Here is a 23,338-nt window from a genome sequence, read left to right as displayed (position 1 = left end):
AAATGAGGTCAAGGTCAGATGAACTATGCCAGACAGACATGTACACCTTACAATCAATGTATGCATTAAATATAGTTGACCTATTGCTTATAGTATCGAAGAAACAAACTTAACCATGAAAACTTAACATTGACCAATGAACCATGAAAATGAGGTCAAGGTCAGATGATACCTGCCAGACAGACATATACACCTTACAATCCTTCCATACAACAAATTAGTTGATCTATTGCTTATAGTTGAAGAAAAACAGACCAAAACACAAAAAATTAACACTCAGAAATGAACAGTGAAAATGAGGTCAAGGTCAAAATAAAACCTGCGAGACTGACATGTACATCATAAAATATTTCCATACACCAAATATAGTTGACCTATTGCAAATAGTATTAGAAAAAAAGACCAAAACTCAAAAACTTAACTTTGACCACTGAACCATGAAAATGAGGTCAAGGTCAGATGACACCTACTAGTTGGACATGTACACCTTACAATCATTCCATATACTAAATATAGTAGACCTACTGCTTATAGTATCTGATATATGGACTTGACCACGAAAACTTAACCTTGTTCACTGATCCATGAAATGAGGTTGAGGTCGAATGAAACTTGTCTGACGGGCATGAGGACCTTGCAAGGTACGCACATACTAAATATAGTTTTCCTATTACTCATAATAAGAATGAAATAAACATTACAAAAAATGTTGACTTTTTTTTCAAGTAGTCACTGAACCATGAAAATGAGGTCAAGGACAAGTGACATATGACAGACGGAAACTTCATATCATAAGGCATCTATATACAAAGAATGAAGCATCCAGGTCTTCTAGCTTCTAAAATATAAAGCTTTTAAGAAGTTAGCTAACGCCGCCGCCATAGCCGCTGCCGCCAGATCACTATACCTATGTCGAGCTTTCTGCGACAAAAGTCGCAGGCTCAACAATAAAACAGAAGAATTTCACTAATAAATGAAAGGTCAAAATAAACAAATCATTTTATTCACAAACAAAAACAAACAAAAATATCCCCAAAACAGTTACTAGCTGTTACCAATAGATGCACCAAATAATAAATATATAAACATACAGTATGATCATGATGACAATTGCCATATAAACATTGGAGCTTTAGACTGTTATAATAAATTTGTATATTATTTTGAATTGTAGCTTGTGTTTCTTACTACTTTGAGCTTTTAAAAATAAAATAAAAATCACAATACAACAAAACAAAAAAAAACATAAATTTCTACAATTATATCATAAAATTATTTTCAACATCCAAAATTTCTGTTTTGCAATGCTTTTTGACACAAATCTGTCAAGACACTGATTTGTATGTGCCCCTCCCCAACCTGAAAGTGGCCTGGGCATATAGTGTTACCCTTGTCTGTCAATATGTTATTCTCAAATCAAAGAGTTTGTATATACTTTTTTTCGGTATGTCTGCAGGAATTGATCTAAATTTTTAATAATGACTTACATTTGTTCCGTTCATATGAATGCAGGGTTGGGGTTGATTTTTTGGGTTAATTAGTGTATAATGATGACATACAGATTGGACAGTGGCAATTGTGTCATACTAACATATATATATAGTTTTTACATATTATATAAACACACAAATTATTAATTCTCAATATTTCAATAATTTGTGGCAAGCTTACAATTACAAATAGAATCAAAAATTTTCACATAGCTTACAATGAAAGTATCACGCTATATTAAATGTTTGTCTTTGATTTCCAAAGATAATTGTCAACAAATCATCAGACATTTACTATATTAATATTACAAAGTTATAATGAGCATAGACAAAAATGTTAAAATTTAAGAAAGATCTTTTCAAATATTATGGAATATGTAAATATGATACATTAATATATAAAAATGATGAAGTGATAAATTTAGAGAAAATAAGAATACCTACTACCCATCTTCTTGAGCATCCTGTTTTCATTTGAAACATAAATCAGTCATTCAGCTTATACTTGTTTCCTTATTTCATACTGATAACAATAGGGTGAAATTTAAAATAACTGTTTCTAAATTGAAGTGAATAATCATTTAACATTGATTTAAACATTAACTATAAAAATAAGAAGATGTGGTATGATTGCCAATGAGACAATTCTCCACCTGAAACCAAATGACACAGAAGTAAACAACTATAGGTCACAGTACAGCCTTCAACAATGAACAAAACACATCTATCTCCCCCTCATTTATACCTCTACAAGACAAACTGATTTCTACAATTAATTGCTGTGTCATAAAACATCCATAAATATGTATTCTACCACTGCATCAAGTGTGATACGATATTTCTCCACTCGACAGTTAAATATTTAGAATTTAACTGTCGCGAGTGGAGAAATATAGTATTGCACAAATTTTGGTGGTAGAATCTGTTTCTCTAATGATTTTTAGAGGATATACATCCTTGGTTTCCAATGATCTTCAAATAGATGTGTTCTTTCTTTGTAAAGTCATCAGGCATGGTCACCTTTTTTTTTATGTCACAATAGGAAAATCAGAGGAAAGCAAGAACATTTTACTTAATAATTGAATTTTGACCAATGAAAAATTGAGATCAAACAAACCACACGTTGATTAAGCAAATATAATCATCAGGTCAGGAAAAGGATAAATCTGCTAAAGAATTAGAGAAACTGTTATTCAACTATCAGAATGCAAAAAAAAGAGATTAAAAAATATGAAATATGCAAAAAAAGCTGTTTTCCTGTAAACAAAAGTAATGCAATAACTGGATATAAGCTGTTACTAGTAAGTTCACAAATCAAAGAAAATGGTGCTCTTAGATTTCAATAAATATAAAATAAAAAGATGTGGTATTATTGCCAATAAAACAACAATCCACACGAGACAAAATGGTGTAGAAGTTAGCAACTGTAGGTCACCTAATGTGAAACATTTTCAAAAAATTCAGCCTACATTTTTAGATGAATTCATGCTCTGAATTCAATATGCACCAAACTTCTACATATATCTTACTTCAGTAAGACATATGTTATAAAACACAACAAAACATGTACCTAAAATCTTAGTTACAAAGGTGAAAAATAAAAAGAATACACTATTGCACAATAAATTATTGTAGATATATTTGACAGCCAAGCAAGTTTTCATACTTTGGGTTTTCATAAGATAATAGAAAACCACAATGGTTCAGTGTCTTTGAGAGTATGTATATGATACTTATGGAAAACTAAAAAAATATTTTGAAAATTGCAAAACACCTATTCTAATAAACAGTCAAAGTGTGAAAAAATATAAAGGAAATACAATGAAAGCTGTATACTTTTTATTCCCTAAGGAATATAAAAAGACTTTTCGATGCATTTGTGATGGATATATTTCATGATTACATATGTGGTCCATAATAACATTGTTCTTGACTTTTTGTTTCCAATGTTAGGATTGCTGTTGTAAAACTAAGGCAGGTTGTACCATTTCTTGAGTTAATTCTATGGGAAACCTTGAAATCAAATTAGCTATTCCACTGGTTAATTGTAATAACCTGAAATTAATACATTTTAAAAACTAATCTTTACTATCTTCTGCTGTAGAAGAAAATGTAAAAGTTAAGTATTTTGAGCTTCCTTTCAGTAACAGGGAGCATTCTCTGTTGGTATTTGATAAAGTTTAATGTTGTTTATTATTGCTGTTTGTACCTATGTTATCTAGTACATGTGTACTGTTATGCTACAGATAAGTGTTTCCTATACTGATTTTTATTTTATGTTCTTCTCTGTAACTATTGTTGGCCCATTGGTCATGTTTTAAAGTTGTTTATCTAAAAAATAACTACACAACATATTCATGAGCCTGTCCCAAGTCAGGAACCACATCAGTGGTTGTAATTATGATATAGCTTAATGCTTTTAATAATTTGGAGAATTTGGTATAAATGGCAATTCATGGATGCTGTTCAACTTATTCACAACGTTTTTAAAATCAGGACAATTAAGAGCTTCACATCCTGTACTGTCTATTGTTGAAGATTATATATTGGCCTCTAGATATCTTTTTAGATTTTTTTGGCATTGAGTTGCTGTCTCATTTACATATACCCCACAAAGCCTTTTTATTTATTAATTCAACTCTGTGCAAAATATTAAGAACATAAAAAATCAAAGGAAAATATGCACAACATTTAGTATTAACATTGATTAAATTTGAAATATTCAGTTCAAAGCATTTTCACAGTAATCAAATAAAATATATTCTTATTTTATAGATTTGCACATTTGTGAGCAATTTTCTATTGTTTGTTAATTACATGGAAGTAAATCTTCCTTGATTTTTTTTTGTTTTAGTTAACTGTGTTATATAGGATCTGAGTCTCAAATAGCCCATTTAAAAATAGTGCCAGAAACAATTTTTGGGGAAACTAGTTCTAATTAACTTTTCTTCTAAATATCCGATTCTCTGAAATACTTCTTCCTTTGTGCAACCACCATGCTTCATTGCCAAAGTTTTCATAAATGTTAAAAATCTACAAATACATTGTGATTAATGAAGTTTTTAAAGGAACAATGTATTAGTGGATTTTTAGTGAATCTTACCATTCTTTTTGTTCTGGTAGTAATTTCCTTGTACCATCCTTATGCTCCTCATTGAGTGTTGTCTTCACTGATTTAAAATTCTCCTCTATACTTTTCTTGTATGGATCAAGGTATGTGTTGTTAATATTATTAACCGATTGCTAAAATATAAAGTAATGCACCACTAAAAGATGTTATATAGTAAACAATTATCTTTTGGGTGAAATATTCTTCCACAAGCATCAAAGCTTTAGGGTTCTTGCAATGTCTCACTATTGGGGGAAACCATTATTTTAAATACTGTAAAAGCAGAAATTTTCGTGGAGGATTTAATTTCGTTTATTTTGCTGGAAAGATTATATCCACGAAATTAAAACCCAATCGAAAGTTTATCCTACATATAATATCACTTCTATTTACTGGAAACCACAAAATTAAATCCCCATGAAATATTATATATAAACCAAACCACGAAATTTTAACCCCACGAAAATAAATGTTTCTACAGTATATGTTAATGAATATTAATAAAAAAAAAAGTGGTGGCCTGATTTATAATGAGGTCATGTTTGTTGAAATACTTACATATAATATTGAGATCTGGTGAGCAATGTATTTGTGCTCAGATAAGTTGCTTAGATCAGAATTTATCTGATGTGCAAGGTATTTTAGTTGATTCAAGCTAGATATATCTGTGTAGTATTCTACAAAATAAAAACAAGAGTTGATATATTAAACAATATCTCTTCTGAGACAGCCTTATTTCAGCAAAAACAATCTTAAAGGTCAATGAACTAAGAAACTGAGGTCAAGATCATTTGAACAGACTCAGTGGACTTGAGCTTTACCCCGCCACATTCTGTATGTGCCTGTCCCAAGTCAGGAGCCTGTAATTCAGTGGTTGTCGTTTGTTGCTGTATATCATTTTTGTTTTTCGTTCATTATTTTGTACATAAATCAGGCCGTTAGTTTTCTCGTTTGAATTGTTTTACATTTGTCATTTAGGGGCCTTTTATAGCTGACTATGCAGTATAGGTTTTATTCATTGTTGAAGGCTGTACAGTGACCTATAGTTGTTAATTTCTGTGTCAGTTGGTCTCTTGTGGAGAATTGTTTCATTGGCGATCATACATCTTCTTATTTTTATATTGACTCTTGTTCTAGCTTGCTGAATTTCAAGTGTCTGTACTTTGTATAAAGTGATAATTTATAAAGATTTATTACAAGTACACACAGGGTTTCCCCTGGGGCAATTTTCTTTTAGCCACCCCTTTCGCCAAAAAAATAATTTTTTTTCGCCACTTTCATTTTTTTATAACCAATTTATTTTACTCTTTGCAAACAAGCTAAATTTAAATTTGCCACGCCATGGTCTCATGTCCATCTGGGTGTAATATTGAGTCCCAGTGTAAATAAATCTCACATCTCTATTTCAAAATAAACATTTTGATAAATGAATTACATTTATGAATTCTGTAAAATTACACTACAAAGTAGACAATAAAACTTTCTTACCATTCCCTTTTTCGTGGTTATCGGAGTGCCAATAATTATATATGTATCGAAAACATCAGCAACTTCGATCCATTTATCGGATAATTTTTGTCTCGTTGAAGGACTTCGAATAAAATTCAAACTTTTCTTAATTTTGTAGATGTTTAAATAAAAAAGCTTTCTTTTCTGGTTCATCGTTAAAAGTTAAATCGTAAAACTATGTTTAAACTAGGATAGCTAAAATGATTGCAAAGTGCTGCAACTTCAAAACTTTTATTTCTTTAAAAGTTGTAAAAACAACTAATTTTTTAAGTGACATATGAAGCAAAAAAAATAAACATGATGGATGATGTCGATCAGCTATAGTTCTTTCTCAAAAAACTTTCGCCAATAATATTTTTTCTCTGCCAAAATTTTTTATTTTTTAATTGCAAAAATTGCAACCTTTTACAGAAACCCTGACACAACTAATGTTGCAGTGGTTTATTCATAAATAGCACTAGTTTTGATCCATTCATACTTTGTTTGAAGCACCACATTAAATGTAGTCAAGGATAACCTTCTCTACAAAAAGAAATATCCCATTAAATTTGTAATTATGCAAATAAAATATATTTATTAAACTGACAGTACATGCTTGTATTATTTATCCAATGAAATAAAGAATGATTTGTACATATCTATGCTTACCATCAAGACTTGTTTTGTCATTTAAATAAACAAGATTGACTGGTGATGAAATAAAAGCTGATGCTCTAGGAAATAATCTATCTAAACCCTTTGCTGCCAAGTATTCCTAGAAAAAAAAGGATAATAATGTTTCACTACTGCATGAATTACTATAAGAAGCTTATCTTGTCTGGTTTCAATATAACCCTTGATGATATTGCTTCATAGATTAACATCATCTAAATGTTATGAGCATAGAAATCACTGGCGATTCCCTCATGTACTATGGTGTCTTTGACGGCTTCAATACAAATAAACAAAAATACAGAGCTGCACCATGAGCGCATGATACGCCCATCGCTTTTTCAAAGAATAAAGTTCCATAACTCCTCAATGTCATATCAGAAATTTATGAAAACTAAAGGGAGGTTATTTTTATAGATATAAACCAGTCACCAAAGTTTCATGAAAACTGCTCAAAGAACTTTTGAGTTTTGTCTGAAAACTGGAAAATCCCCCTTTTTTAATGAATAAAACCCCATAACTCTGAAATGTAAAATCTAAAATTTATAAAAATCAAAAGTGAGCTCACATCAATAGATATAAACAATTCACCAAAGTTTCATGAAAACTGCTCAAGGCATTTTTGAGTTATTGTCCGAAAACTGGAAAATTCCCCTTTTTTAAAGAATAAAACCCCACAATTCGGAAACGTAAAATTCAAATCTTATAAAAATCAAAAGTGAGCTAATAAATAGATATAAACAATTCACCAAAGTTTCATGCAAATTGGTTAAAGCGTTTTTGAGTTATTGTCCGACATGTTGACGGACGGACAACGGTATACCATAATACGTCCCGTAAACGGGCATATAAAAACGTATTACTAAATAATTCACAATTCTTTGCCATAAGTACATACTTACATTTACCAACATTCGGGTTTGTACATTCTTGTGTAAAACTTGATTCATTCTGTCCTGTACTACTGCAGCTACAAAAGAAATGATTCAATTGTGATGATATAAATGAGGATAATTTTTTCATAAACACACTATTTCCTTTATTGCAATGTACACTCTATAATGATAATACATAGTTTAACTTTTCTTATGTTCATCAATCGGTAATAGAAAAGAATTCTTCAATTTTTATTTTCCTTTTGATAAATTTACTGACAAAATCACTTTGGGCATCGCTCATGTACGAGATCATGATATTCAGCATTTGTCAAAAAATGGCTTTAAGAAATCTTGGAAGTACAGCCAACATTATATAAATAGTGTGAAAAGGCATGTTTTGCAATTCAGCAGATACAGTTTTTAACTTCCTTTTTGTATCTGCTAGCTCTTTGATAACTCATCAATCTTTAGTTTTGATTTATAAGTACATGATTATTTTCTTCTCAACATATATATTACAGAGTTCAGTGCCTTGTATTGACTGATTTTGACTGTTATAAGTTGACATATCGCTTGTTGTAAGGTAAGCCCATCACTGAATGTATTTATTCAACATAAAGAAATAGTCAATAGTACCTTTATTTGTAAAAGAATTACTGAATCTTCCTTGTTCTATCTTCTCTTTAGGCTGCTGTAAATATCAAATAAGATTCTATAACTAGTACCAAATTTACCTTCTTACAATACAATTTACAGAAAAAAACTATTATATCTTACATTGCTGACTTTCTTTAATATCATGAACGGTTAACATATGCTGACTTTCTTTAATATCATGAACGGTTAACATATGACAAAATAATCTATTTATCACAATTTAAAGTCACTGTAGAAATCAATGCGACAAGGTAGATAAGACAAACATAGAAAAACTGCAAAAAAATCATTAATATTTAAATTAAGTTGATTCAAATGGTTCTTGTATTTTTTTTTGGCACTTCTTTCAAAAGTTTATGGATCACAAATACAATTTTGCTGGATGGGAGGCAAAGGTGAAGGGGCATTTAGGCTCATTTTTGTCCTAAGAAAATTTGTCTTTTTAAACCATTATAATTTGCATAAAACATAGGAAATGCATACAATAGAGAAATGTAAATGAATTAAACAAGATATTCAAAGTTGTGACATCATATAATGATATGCTCCGACTTCACAAAAATGAAGAAACGGGCTGATTTTGTGCAATTTGGCATCCAATATATCCTTTGTGGAAACATCTTTCACTTGTAACCAAGAAACAGAATCATTTTAGAGAAGCTTTTTTATAACTACTAGTATTTACATAATCTCATCAATTATAAAGTTGTTTTTTGATTGTGCACATACTTAACCAATGCAATATATACTCAAAAGTTGAAATAAAACAAGCAAAATCAAGAAATTTTACAGAATATACAATTTGCTTCATGGTTTATTGCCATGGTAACTTATCAAATGTAAATTTGTTTCTATTTTCTGAACACTTCTTTATTTTTACTTTACTCATCATGCTCTTGTGAGGGCAAAATTTAAAATATTAATGTTATCGTTACAATTTGCATAAAGTAATTTAGCACATAAGGCATGTTACTAAAAATTAAAATATCTATTTTTCATGTTTTTAACTTTTATACGGAGAAATTTAATATTCTTTTGTACTGTTTTGATGTAAAATAAAACCTGGACTTATAGTTTGCTTTTTAAGCTAATTTTAAATAAATTTTTAAAAGAAATTTTAAAAATGCATGTCTTTTCTGTTTTTCAGGTGTTGCTAATTTGCTGTCCAACGATAAATACATGTATGTCATATATCTCCTCCTCTTTATATACTTTTGAAAATCTGAAGCAATGTACTAAATGAGTATATTTTAGACACAACTGAATATTACCTCCTTCAGTTCCTTATGACACAAAATATCCAACTGAGAGCAAAGTGACATCATTTCAATCTCTGTGTCTATAGGTGTTACATCCCTTGATAATAGAGGTTCATGCAGGCGTACATCAACTGTAATATAAATGTTGAACTGTTCACATCGATCATATACTGCAGAAGAATATATTGTACATCTTTTTTCCACTGAAACAGAAATAATATTACTGCTTGTGACCTTCCTAATTGACATTCAAAACTTAAATATGACATTTTAATATGATGAGCAAGAAGCACACAAAGAAAGTCCAAGTTTTGTACACATCTCTGGATAGATTCCTTTCAACATCAGGCTATTTGCTGATGACTGCATGTTTGCTACAGAAAAATCAGTACCATGTAATGTTGCAAAATATTACAGGAAGACATCGACTAGTGTTAGGAACTGGGCAACAACACAGAGTAGGAGATTCAAACCTGCCAAATGTAGTATATGGATATTCTCTGAGGGAAAGAGGTCATGTTTGGTTATACTCTGAAGGATACTACTAAGCACTAGATGGAATCTACAATTAAGAAGCCAGAACGTTAACACTGGTATTATTAAATTGAAATAGCTGTCATCTTCATTATTCTTGGCTTAAAAAAAATCAGAAGCTTACAGAAGACTTAAACAATTATACAATATACTATATTCAAAGACATATATGTTATAATGTCTCTTTTATATGAAATTAAATCATTGTAGGGGATCTCATTGGGGGGTTCTGATCCTGGATCCCACTTATTGTTTTGTCAGATTCCTGTATCCCGCTTATCATTGTAACAGTTGTAATTTCACATGTCCTGGTCGACTTCGTTTCCACGCACAATAATTTGACTTACACGTGTCACGCTTACAAAAAATCTGCCAATCCCGCGTTACGCTTAGACCCCAATGAGACTGACATTGTATATAGGGGCCTTGGTGGCTAAGTGGTCAAAGCAGCTTATAACTACTGAATCACTGTATTAGCCTGTCAACACTGAGGTTGTGACTGTGAGTTAGAACGCCAAACATGGCAGGTGCGCTAGACCCCAATCTTAATTTCAAGGTTTGTCAGTTTTCCTGCAAAAGTTCTGTGGTTCTTTCTTGGAATTCTGGCTTTCTCCACCAATAGGCAATACAAACTGACAGTCATGAAATAGCAAATAGTGCTGAAAGTGGCATTAAACACCAAGCAATCAACCATTGTACATAGGCTAGCTCAAGTTGATACTAAGCTATATCCAATTATCACTTGTTATGACACCTTACTATATCAAGATCAGGACTCTGGAAGTAAACAAAAGGCTACTTGTTGGATCCATCTGTAAAATGGTGTTCTGCCATTATAACTATAAGTGCAAGACATGATTTGGTACTGGTAGGTCATGTTGGTTCTTTTTTCTTATACTTGGTCAATCGACAAAAGAAGCTTGTTAAGAATTTTCAGTAGGCCAATAGATACCTTTGAATGATGCATCATAGTGCAAGGGAAGCGACAAAGGAGGAGTGCAAACTACAGCCATCCAGATGCTGGATCCTTTTCTTAAAAAAAAATCAATAGAGTGACTTCCCTTTCATTGTCTCTTCATTTATCGTAAGAAACAAGACATAGACATAGATGTATTCCGAAGTCTACTTTCACTTTATAATGGGATCCTGGTCCAATCTCTGCTTCGCTCTACTATCAAGCAGTGAGTGATCAAGGTTCCCAGGTAACTTTCACTTCCTTAATTTTTGACAGTCATGGAAACGGTAAGGAATTTTTTAATAAATGATCCTTCACACACAAAATCAGTGGAATGCACAGTATCTGCAATATTTTTACATAAATTTTAACTTGGAACCAGGCAAAATTATAGTTATTCATCATCAGTTGACATGTTTCCTTATTTTATTATACAGGGACACAAACACTTATAATGAGTATATATTATATGTGTTTCCTTTCTTATATATTAATTATGTTTTTTGTCCCTAAAGGCTATACCTAGGATATTTTTCAGTCAAACATTTTTATTAATGTTATATAGGGGTTTCACCCGACTTGGATCCTTTGAAAAGATTCGTTTGCATTAGTTTTTGATAATATTTTAATACATCTATACCCACCATACTTAGGTTTAGATATCAAAGTATTTATTTTGTGAACCTTTGGAAGCACTACATATATGTCCCTCGTTGAAATATGAAAAGGAAATTTTTCCAAACTTCTACTGCTTGAATACTTATTATAAATATATTCTAGGATCCTTTAAATTCGAACAAATAACAGTATAACATCATAATGACTGATATTACATCAGAAAATTCTGTTTGAAGAGGTTTCCTGAAATTTTTTGCGCATCATTAAATGTGGCTACTACGTAGGACAAGCCTGTATTCTAATAACGTCACAGACAAAGGGTTGATGAAGGTAAAAATTTTAAATTCTGGAAGAAAACCTTGTAAACCTCCCAACTTTCCTAAGTTAAAGGGGATTTCCCCATAAGAGGTTCTGACCTGAGACTTGAATTCCTCACTCATATGAAGTAAATGCCTAAAAAAACGAGTTCCAAGGAGTTGAAAATACATTTTAAGTACATTTAAATTCAGTCAACCATGGAATATTAGATTTAAAACACTTATATAGCAACATGTAAAAGATTCATCAGGAGTTCTCTTGTACTGAAATTCCCCCCATGAAGATTTTGAAAAATAGGCAGGTAAGATAGATGTTTAAAAGTTTTCAAATTAATCACTTTTTTCTAAATGAAAGAAATTATCTTTTAAATGCAAAAAATAAAAAAAATTCTCATCTAAATGAAAGAAATTATTATTTATTTTTAGTTCTTGTGTAATGTGTTAATAATTTGCATATAAATACATGTGAAGAAAACTTTTCAAATGAACCCCACATGCATGATTTGTAACTTGATTTTGTCTGTAAATACATTTAAATTAAGATATTCTGCTTTTATATCAATTTATACGTCTTGTAAGCAAAAGTATTCACTCTACTCTGGGACATTATATATCATGTATATTGACTTAGTAAAATAGTCCCAGCTCTTCTGTAGAGAATCATAACTTTAAGTCTGAATTATTTTCATAATAAGGTAACACAAAATCGATATACATACATGTAAAACACTTTTATTGCTGTTCTTCATCTGAAAGTCACTGTGACGACTTAACATGGAGCAAAAACTCCTGCCTCACTGCCAATTGTTAACATATTTTTTAAATATATCTGTGTATATGTATATGATACATTATCTGTGGTATGTCATCTGTACACAAATAAAATTGAGAATGGAAATGGGGAATGTGTCAAAGAGACAACAATGCAACCATAGAGCAGAAAACAGCCCAAGGCCACCAATGGGTCTTCAACACAGTGAGAAAATCCTGCACCCAGAGGCGTGCCCCAGCTGGCCCCCAAACAACAATGTGTACTAGTTCAGTGAAAATGGACGTCACACTAAACACTGAAACATATAAATGAAATAAAATTAAAAAAACATACAAGACTAACAAAGGCCAGAGGCTCCTGACATGGGACAAGCGCAAAAAGGCGGCGGGGTTAAACATGTTTTGTGAGATCTCAACCCTCCTCTTATACCTCTAGCCAATGTAGAATAAACAAACACACAGCATACGCACAGTAAAACTCAGTTTAAAAGAAGTCAAGAGTCCGATGTCAGAATAGGTAACAGAAGAAACTAAGCAAAATGACAATGATACATAAATTAACAAAGGACTACTAACAGTTACTGACATGCCAGCTCCATTGAAAGATTATGTCTTCGTCATATGAAAATCAAAACATGTATCTTTAAAATATATAAAAATTAGATAAAAATGCAAGGTGGCGACAGCTGTTCATTACATTAAATATTTCTTGACAATTATATGCATCTGTCACTATAAGTATATTGATTTGATAGGGTTATTGCACACACATATTGGGAAATTTTGAGAAGAATATCTTATTTTTATTACACAACGTTCAAATGCAAATAATATTCTAAGAGTCTAAGATATGATATGCACTAATACAATGTAATATTCTTTAATTACTGTTGATTCAGTATTCTTTGTGGGATACCAATTATGTGGATTTCCTGTGTATAGGTAAACCACAAATGTTCACCAAACATGACAAAGTACAAATTTTCTTTAGGATTGTACGGCAAAAATCTGCAAAACCACAAAATCAAATATCCACAAAAATAAATCTTTCCTTAATCAAGAAAATTTGGTATTCACTAAAATAAATGAATCCACAGTACCCTTTTATTGTATGAAACTTTTTGAAATGACATGAATCTCATGAATACAGGGTACTAACAACAGCAACATTTTCATATGGGGAGATATTGGTTATGTTCCACCAATAATATTACATTGCAATACAAAAGTTAAGTATATTGGATAAACTTGTTTGACCCTTGTTCGAATATTGATATATACATGTATACAGATGTTTGTGACAAGCTCAATTTTCCCCTGTGAGAAAATGTAAAACTTTGGCTAAAAGAACTATAGTCATTATTTCTGATTTTACTGTAGCAAAATAGACCAGTGAGTATGTCCACTTATACTGTAAGTAGAACAAATAGATAGTTTTATCTGCAATAACAAATAGATATAAGAAGATGTGGTATGAGTGCCAATGAGACAACTCTCCATCCAAGTCAAAATTTATAAAGTAAACCATTATAGGTCAAAGTATGGTCTTCAACACAGAGCCTTGGCTCACACCGAACAGCAAGCTATAAAGGGCCCCAAAAATTACTAGTGTAAAACCATTCAAATGGGAAAACCAACGGTCTAATCTATATAAAAAACGAGAAATGAGAAACACTTATGAACCACATCAACAAACGACAACTACTGAACATCAGATTCCTGACTTAGGACAGGTGCAAACAATTGCAGCGAGTTTAAACGTTTTAATGGTACCAAACCTTCATCCTTATCTGAAACAATAGTGTAACATCACAACATAGAAAGACCCACTATAAAATATCAATTGCAAAGGCTTAACTCAATCAAAAGACATATTAACACCAGTGAACATACACTGAACAAATAAATTTGATCTATGATACAATGTAAATACAAAATAAATAAACTTAGGGAAGAATAATTAAAGTACATGTAGCATGTTATACCGCTGTGAAATGTTAAACAATTTAAGAAAAACAATATGCTTGAACAAAAATATCAGCCATTTGCAATTACTTTAAACACAGGTAAATGAAAATAATTTTGTTGTTAGGTATACGTGTACAGTTCAAATATAGAGAAAGGAAATATTTTTACAAAATAAATAATTTTGATGTTCATCATGTTCATAGTACGAAGAAGTGAAAATTTATAGTAATACCAAACACTTATCAAAGCTGGTATATAGACCAGATATAACCCTGAATAACATTAAATAACAAAAGTCTATTTTGAGCCTTAAAATATTTTGAGCTTTGCTTATAATAGCAAAAAACCCATTGTGAAAAATCACCTGTATAGGGACTAGATGATTAGACCAGTCAATGCCCGCTGGCCCCCCCTTTTGTGGGAAAAATTTGGTTGATTATATAGGGAATCACTGAAGCATGACTGGAGCGGGCCCCCACTTATGAAAATTTCTGTATCCGCCACTGATGTGAGATTGTTTGCTTGTCTTTTGATGGTTGTGTACTAAGTATACATGTAAATTCCATTTTTAGCTCACCTGGCTGAAGGGCCAAGTGAGCTTTTCTCATCACTTGGCGTCCGTCGTCCGTCGTCGTCGTTGGCGTCTGTCGTCGTTAGCTTTTTACAAAAATCTTCTCCTCTAAAACCACTGGGCCAAATTTAACCAAACTTGGCCACAATCATCATTAGGGTATCTAGTTTAAAAAATGTTTTGATGACCCCGCCAACCAACCAAGATGGCCGCCATGGCTAAAAATAGAACATAGGGGTAAAATGTAGATTTTGGCTTATATCTCTGAAACCAAAGCATTTAGAGCAAATCTGAATGGGTAAAACTGATTATCAGGTCAAGATCTATCTGCCCTAAAATTTTCAGACAAATCTGACAACCTGTTGTTGGGTTGCTGCCCCTGAATTGGTAATTTTAAGGAAATTTTGCAGTTTTTGGTTATTATCTTGAATATTATTATAGATAGAGATAAACTGTAAACAGCAATAATGTTCAGCAAAGTAAGATCTACAAATAAGTTGTCATGACCAAAATTGTCAGTCGACCCCTTTAGGAGTAATTGCCCTTAATAGTCAATTTTTAACAATTTTTTGTAAATTTTTGTAATCTTTTACAAAAATCTTCTTCTCTGAAACTACTGAGACAAATTTAACCATACTTGGCCATAATCATTATTAGGTAATCTAGTTTAAAAAAAATTTCTGATGACCCGGCCTTGCAACTATCATGGCCGACTTGGTTAAAAATAGAACATAGGTTTATCTGCCCTGAAATTTTCAGACGAATCCAACAACCCGTTGTTGGGTTGCTGCCCCTGAGTTAGTAATTTTACAAAAATTTTGCAGTTTTTAGCTCACCTGGCCCGAAGGGCCAAGTAAGCTTTTCTCATCACTTGGCGTCCGTCGTCCGTCCTCCGTCGTCGTTAGCTTTTTACAAAAATCTTCTCCTCTATAACCACTGGGCCAAATTTAACCAAACTTGGCCACAATCATCATTAGGGTATCTAGTTTAAAAAATGTGTCCGATGACCCCGCCAACTAACCAAGATGGCCGCCATGGCTAAAAATAGAACATAGGGGTAAAATGTAGATTTTGGCTTATATCTCTGAAACCAAAGCATTTAGAGCAAATCTGACAGAGGGTAAAACTGATTATCAGGTCAAGATCTATCTGCCCTGAAATTTTCAGACAAATCTGACAACCTGTTGTTGGGTTGCTGCCCCTGAATTGATAATTTTAAGGAAATTTTGCAGTTTTTGGTTATTATCTTGAATATTATTATAGATAGAGATAAACTGTTAACAGCAATTATGTTCAGCAAAGTAAGATCTACAGATAAGTTGTCATGACCAAAATTGTCAGTCGACCCCTTTAGGAGTTATTGCCTTTAATAGTCAATTTTTAACAATTTTTTGTAAATTTTTGTAATCTTTTACAAAAATCTTCTTCTCTGAGACAAATTTAACCATACTTGGCCATAATCATTATCAGGGTATCTAGTTTAAAAAATTTGTCCGATGACCCCGCCTTCCAACCATTATGGCCAACTTGGTTAAAAATAGAACATAGGGGTAAAATGCAGTTTTTGGTTTATATCTCTGAAACTAAAGCATTTAGAGCAAATCTGACAGGTGGCAAAAATGTTCATCAGATTTAGATTTATCTGTCCTGAAATTTTCAGACGAATCTGACAACCTGTTGTTGGGTTGCTGCCCCTGAGTTAGTAATTTTACAAAAATTTTGCAGTTTTTTGTTATTATCTTAGATACCATTATAATATTTAATATCTAATACTATTAATTATGGTTTTAACCTTATTTTACATGATTTCCAAAGCATCATTAAATACAGGTGAGCGACACAGGCTCTTGAGAGCCTCTAGTTTATCATTCAATTGGTTCTGGACACAGTCTCACTATTTTTTGTAACGTAACCAGTAGTACTGGTACAGAGTACTATATTCATATGCTCGAAACCTTGATTGTTTATATTTGGCTATTACCCAAAAAAATATTGAAAATATAATTTGTATTTTCAAATTAAATTTTTTAATCTACTACCGGTAATAATTGCTCTACATAGCAGCAAATAAGTACTACTTCCTTGGAATAATTAACTCACACCAATTTATAATTTTACAGTCAGTCTTTCTTTCAGAAAAGTCTTACCCAAGGGGCTGTAGTAATGCACCAAAACAAGAAGTAAAAAACACGTGTTACCATATAGGTCAAATAATTAGTACACATTTGAATGTGCACACATTTCATATGGAGAAAAAAATAGTGTGGGTGGAATCCCGGTGGATGTATATGAGTGAATATTTCCTAGATAAACATTGGAACAACCATATATCATAGGAACAGTGCTGTTGCTGTTCTTTATCTTAATGTTAGTTGTGTCCAGTTATGATGATCTTAAGAAGTCACACCATACTTTATGTCAAAGCTGGGACATGATATATTATATAATTATATTGTTCCCAGGTCAAAATCAAGCGAACCTTGGTACGAGTCTGTATATCATTGTATATAGCATTGACTTAGGAAGTACTCTTTGATATATGAGAAAGGGGTCATTGCAATAATTAATTCACAGCACTTAGAAAAGACCTCAATTACTTTAAATAACTGGAGGGATAAATTTTAGGTTATATTCATGGCAAGTCATCTTAAACGAAACCTTTAACGTGATCAGTGAACCATGAAATCTTGGTCAAAACTCAAATTTGGTATATGATTAAAAAATTTCACATCATAATGAATATATTTGTACTTAGTTTTAAGCTGATGTGACCACAACATCATGGTAAACTAGCTTAAACCAAAATTTTAACTTGATCAGTGAACCGTGAAATTTTGGTCAAAAGCCTAATTTTGCATATATTTTATAAAGTTCACATAGTAATGATCAAGTGTACTAAGTTTCTAGTTGAGGTGACCACAAAATCATGAAAAACTGCATTAGGTAAAAAATTTAACCTGATACAGAACAGACGAACAGACTAACAGAGGAACATACAGGAAAAACATAATGTCCCCCCCCCCCCCCCCCCCTACTGTAGTATTTGTTCTTGTTCCAGTGGAAATAATTAATATTACAGAATATTTCTTCCACTTGGAACTTATTTTATGAAGGAACTTCTAATTCTCTGTGGGTGTATCATAACTCATGTAATTCAAACAGTAAAAAGGACAAGTTCACTTAGTGAACTGAAGAACTAACAAAGTATTATATTATTGATTACATTCAAAAGAACAAAAATGTTGAACAGATTTTATTAACATTTTTCTCTTCCTTGTTCTATTATTTGGTATCATGTTGGAATATCATCCACTAGGTTTAATTTGTTTCTTCCTGTTTTATTTTTTGCGTTGTTTCTTCCTGTTTTATTTTTTGTTATCAAATCTGTGTAGATTAATAAGTTGGAAAGGAAATTATTTGATTTAATATTTTGCTAGCTCAGCACCATTCTCCCTTCCTTTTATTGTTTAGTATAAGGAAGATTTAATCATATCAATTAGAAAATGGCTGATAAAGATTTGCCAAAAAATGGAGAAGGCAGATCAATTTTAAGGTAAAGGGTTTTTCTTATTTATATGAGGGATAAAATAATTACTTTATATCAAATACACATTTCTTTAACTAAACACATAAGTCAATATGTTGCATATTGCTATAATTAATTTACAATATATGTATTATATTTTCAGGTTTGAATAAGTAATAAATGAAAAAGAAAGTTGTGCTGAAAGAGTTACTGTGTCTCCTCCTGCTGCTGAATTTGTTCATTTTGACCTCAAGTTCCTCAAGTTCAAATATGGCTGATAGCAATATGAACAATAACACATCTGCGGCATTATCCAAGTCCAATTTACAGTTTACCTTTAAGCTGCACAAAGAGTTAACAAAGGGTAATTCCAACAATGTTTTCTTTTCACCATTCAGTATATCAACTGCCCTTGCTATGACCTTTCTTGGAGCACGAGAGAAAACTGCAGAACAAATGGCAGACGCACTGGGAATATCAGATATGAAAGATGACGTTCATCAATCTTTCGAAAAGTATTTGTCTATAATTTTGAAGGAAAATGAAAATTTTACTCTACACACAGCTAACAGACTATTTCCAAACCATTTATCCAAAGTTGAGGCTGATTATATAAATAGTTGTATAAAACACTACCAAGCTGACGCCCTTCCATTGGATTTTTCTCAGGGTGAGGTTTCTAGAAAAGTTATCAATAACTGGGTCAGTCAGAGAACAAATGACAAGATTAAGGATTTGATTGGTTCTGGAGTTTTAACACCAGATGTATTTATGGTTCTTGTAAATGCAATATATTTCAAGGGTAATTGGGCTAGCCAATTTGATGAAAAGAAAACTCGTAAAGACCGCTTCCACATAAACCTCTCAGAAGAAGTAGAAGTTGACATGATGTATCAGAAGAAGAAATTTTCCTACACATACAATCCACATCACCTCTGCAGTGTGTTAGAATTGCCATATAAAGGAGACAGCCTCAGTATGCTATTCATCCTGCCAGACACTACTGATGGCTTGTCTGTCATTGAAGAAGCCATGAATCCTGATTTGTTCAATGAACTTCAGAGTACTCTCAGAAATAATTCCGATGTTGAAGTTTTTATACCAAAATTTAAGTTGGAAACCCAATTTGAACTGTCAACAATTTTGTCCAAATTGGGAATGACAGATGCCTTTAACCAAGCAAAGGCAGATTTTTCTGGGATGGATAAAACAAAGAATGTTTTCATTTCTAAAGTCATACACAAGGCTTTTGTGGAAGTTAATGAAGAGGGAACGGAAGCAGCTGCAGCAACAGGAGTTGTCATGATGACGAGAGCTGCTGTTCGAAGGCTTATTTTCAAGGCTGACAAACCATTCTTATTCTTTATTAAGGACAAAAGGTCTAATATTGTTCTGTTTAGTGGTAGATATACTGGTCCAGAAGGAAATGTCGTGAGAACCAGAGAAGACCTCTAGGATTCTAGATTAATTTAATTGTCATGAATATTGGTATTACTTATATATATATATATATAATATTTATAAATTTGATTAGATTATTACAGTTGATATAATATTCTGAAATGTTTTTTTTTTATAAGGTGCATGCTGTGATAAATTATTTAATATTGACATTTTTACCAAAAAAATGTGAATTTAGATTACCTTTAAGAGATTAATGTATTCAATTTTAATGTTTGTAGGCATCAACTGTAGATTTTATTGTTGAAAAACTATTTCATTAGCAAAATGTCAGTAATTATAGCTATCAATTCATATATTGATTCCAACAAATATTGAAATACAACACTGTCATCTTATTTCTAATGAATATTTGAATATAATGGAGAAAATAATATTTATTTTTCGATACCTACAAACAATGCCAAACCTGTTCACTAAACAAAAATGAACACTAATGATATCTACATGATGTATAATGTAATGAAATCCTGTATAATGTTATGAAATTCTGTGTTATATTATGAAATCCTGAAGTACATTGATCAATCAGAGGTGGATTGGAGGGGCAGGAGGCCTGGGACCCTCTTATGGAGTTACATATATGGTTAATGCATAGACTTTTTTACATGTCCCATTCCAAACATTGCCTAGTTTGCTTGTTACATAGGTTTATGATGGTTTTATCCTTAGTGTAACTATGTTATTATAGGTAGTATTGTAAATTGTTATAGTTTTTATCCTTCAAAAAATGTTGGTGACATATTTAGTTATTCCTAGATCTTTTACCATATACCATATTTTTGAAAGGGGGAAGCAGAAATGATTTTGTGTTTATCAAATAATTGTTTAATGAGCGAAAAAAGGTTTCATTGCTCTAATGATACTAATTTTTGGATTATAGGTTATTTTAAATGCTGATATAAAATAAGCAAAGTCTTTTGTTTGACTAATATTAAAAATTATTGGTAGTCATGTATTATTAGTTACATAGTGTGCTAGTGACCTAATACGGTAGATATGGGGTCAGTAAATTCCCTATATGGAATGTACTGACCCCATATATACCGTATTACGTCACTAGCACACTATGTAATGAATTTATCTTACCGACTATCTTAACGTGTGAAATTTAGACTAGTGACCTATCAAAATGAGCAAGTCTGCAATACTGTTAGCATTAAAAAACTACTTCCATTGATCCTACAAAAACAGATGCCAACAATAACAACTTGTTAGGTTTAAATGTGTTTTATGAATTTATTTCAATCTTCATCATCAATTTTTTCGTCTGTTGAAACCTTTAAGATTTTTTCTCAGTACCGTTTTGTTTTTATAAAGGGACGAAACACCACTACTAACTGTGTATGAAATAAGCCCCACCTCCCTACTAACCTAATATGGAATATACACGGTCTCCACATGGACGTTTTAACCAATCATATTCTTAGAAATGTATAGGAGGTAAGATAATACCGTTTATGAACACACTTTGCACAATTACTAGAAATTTAAAAGAAATATATTGCAACAAATATAAGTGTGTTCTTAGTTTAAAATATAACATTCTCCAAATCTTCACTTGGTTGTGTTTTGGAAGAGATCAATTATCATTCAAATAAAAGATAGTATCTTCTTTTTATTTTTGATTTGGTGTTTTACATTATTCTAGCCAATATATTGTTAATGAGATGTAATATAAATGAAAGGTGTTATATGAATTTACAGAGATGTGGTGTATACACCAATGAGACAGCAACCTTTTGACACAAATAACAAAAATACATCTAGTGGTCAACATACAGTCAGCTATAAACAAAATAACAAAACATATTCAGATATAACATAAGACAATAATTGACAAGATTCCTAAATTGAAACAGGCACACGCATATGGAGCTAGGTTTAACTTGTTGTAGCTCACCTTGATCAAAGGTCCATGTGAGTTTTTCCGTCAATTAGTGTGCATCAATGGTGTAAAAAAATGTAACCTTTTCTTCTGAAATCACTGAACAGATTTTTACAAAACTTTGTGTGAATGTTCCTTGGGCTTGGCGTATCGAGTTTATAAATTGTATTGGAGATTGATTCAACAAACATAGCTGCCTTTGCTTAAATTAGAACAACAGAGGTTTATCATATTTTGTAGTTATATGGGATATTATCTTGAAAATTATCTGAACATTTCAGAAAATCTGACAACCAATTTTGGAGTTATGGCCCCTGAAATGTAATTTCGTTCTGAATTTTTGCAATTTTGAAAACTATAGCAGATGGATAAAACAATTTATAAATCACAAAAATTATCAGCAAAACAAGATCTGTCTCTCAAAATTTTACATTGTAAAATGAGATCTATCTACCTTGAAAATTTCAGAAAAATGGAAAACATCAGTTGTCAGGGATAACTTTTTAAAAAATATTCTCTAAGTTTGCTGACTAAATTTGATTTAAACTGTGTGTGAATGTTCAAAATAGTATCTAGTTTATAAATTGTATGAGATGTTCTGACTCATCAATAAACATGACTGCAGTTCCTAAAAATTTGGGGTCCAACTACAGATTTTGGCTTATTTCTCAAGAACTATACGAGATATAAAATGATAGATATAAAAATAAGAAGATGTGGTATGATTGCAAATGAGAACTCTCCATTAGAGACCAAATGACATAGAAAACTAACGGCCTGATTTATGTACTAAACGAAGAACGAAACACAAATATGATATACAGCAACAACCGACAACCACTGAATTTATACTGGCTCAGTGGCGTAGCTTGCCCTCTGTTATTACCGAGGCAGGGGTCTGGGGGACACAGACTCCATAAGCTATAGAGATTTTGCAATTTGAACAATAAGAATATATTAAAAATGATAGTGGTTGTTTAAATCTATATTATTATAATAATGTTAATATGCCTTACACTAAGTTATACTACAGATTATTAGTTGATAACTGGTACATACATCACTTTCAACGTTCAGATGAATACATAAATGTTCTCAAAAACATTTATGAGGGGGCAATACCTTTTTCTGTTAACCTGTTTTGGGCTATTTCAAGGTGTTGTTAACTGTTATTTG

At 31.7% G+C, this 23,338-nt stretch overlaps 3 protein-coding genes across 4 annotated transcripts in view; 2 read left to right on the top strand and 1 right to left on the bottom strand.

Annotated features, from left to right (window-relative positions):
• Positions 1 to 987: 987 nt before the first annotated feature.
• On the bottom strand, positions 988 to 11,147 carry LOC127698695 (uncharacterized). Its single transcript, XM_052202321.1, has 8 exons — positions 11,040 to 11,147; positions 9,566 to 9,684; positions 8,274 to 8,328; positions 7,662 to 7,729; positions 6,757 to 6,862; positions 5,158 to 5,276; positions 4,594 to 4,733; positions 988 to 3,545 (listed from the first exon to the last, which is right to left on the bottom strand). The coding sequence occupies exons 1-8, from the start codon at positions 11,098 to 11,100 to the stop codon at positions 3,440 to 3,442; spliced, it is 774 nt and encodes a 257-aa protein (XP_052058281.1). The 5' UTR covers positions 11,101 to 11,147; the 3' UTR covers positions 988 to 3,439.
• A 65-nt stretch (positions 11,148 to 11,212) lies between these two features.
• LOC127698668 (serpin B6-like) lies at positions 11,213 to 21,902 on the top strand. Of its 2 annotated transcripts, none has more exons than XM_052202267.1 (2): positions 11,213 to 11,289; positions 18,977 to 21,902. In XM_052202267.1, exon 2 carries the CDS (start codon positions 18,994 to 18,996, stop codon positions 20,266 to 20,268), a length of 1,275 nt encoding a protein of 424 aa, XP_052058227.1. In that variant the 5' UTR covers positions 11,213 to 11,289; positions 18,977 to 18,993; the 3' UTR covers positions 20,269 to 21,902. The 2 variants fall into 2 exon arrangements, with proteins under 2 accessions (XP_052058227.1, XP_052058226.1); XM_052202266.1 differs by lacking the exon at positions 11,213 to 11,289 and adding an exon at positions 18,651 to 18,840.
• LOC127698678 (serpin B6-like) overlaps positions 11,267 to 23,338 on the top strand; it is a 35,733-nt gene continuing 23,661 nt past the window's right edge. Inside the window, exon 1 of the mRNA XM_052202281.1 lies at positions 11,267 to 11,329. The gene's annotated coding sequence lies outside the window, so the exon portion shown is untranslated. The remainder of the gene's footprint in view (positions 11,330 to 23,338) is intronic.

The sequence above is a fragment of the Mytilus californianus genome, unplaced genomic scaffold, assembly GCF_021869535.1.
Source record: "Mytilus californianus isolate M0D057914Y unplaced genomic scaffold, xbMytCali1.0.p SCAF_4, whole genome shotgun sequence".
NCBI lineage: Eukaryota > Metazoa > Mollusca > Bivalvia > Mytilida > Mytilidae > Mytilus > Mytilus californianus.
The sequence above is the reverse complement of the archived record's forward strand: the minus strand, read 5'-3'. Positions and strand labels throughout refer to the sequence as shown.

Coding starts and splice junctions, on each gene's coding strand:
- LOC127698668 (XM_052202267.1), top strand. CDS start 18,994: ATGAAAAAGAAAGTTGTGCTGAAAGAGTTACTGTGTCTCCTCCTGCTG.
- LOC127698695 (XM_052202321.1), bottom strand. CDS start 11,100: ATGGCTGTAGTTTGCACTCCTCCTTTGTCGCTTCCCTTGCACTATGAT. Junction 5,277..6,756: donor TGACAAAACAAGTCTTGATG/GTAAGCATAGAT, acceptor TTTATTTTGTAG/AATACTACACAGATATATCT. Junction 4,734..5,157: donor ACCAGATCTCAATATTATAT/GTAAGTATTTCA, acceptor TTTATATTTTAG/CAATCGGTTAATAATATTAA.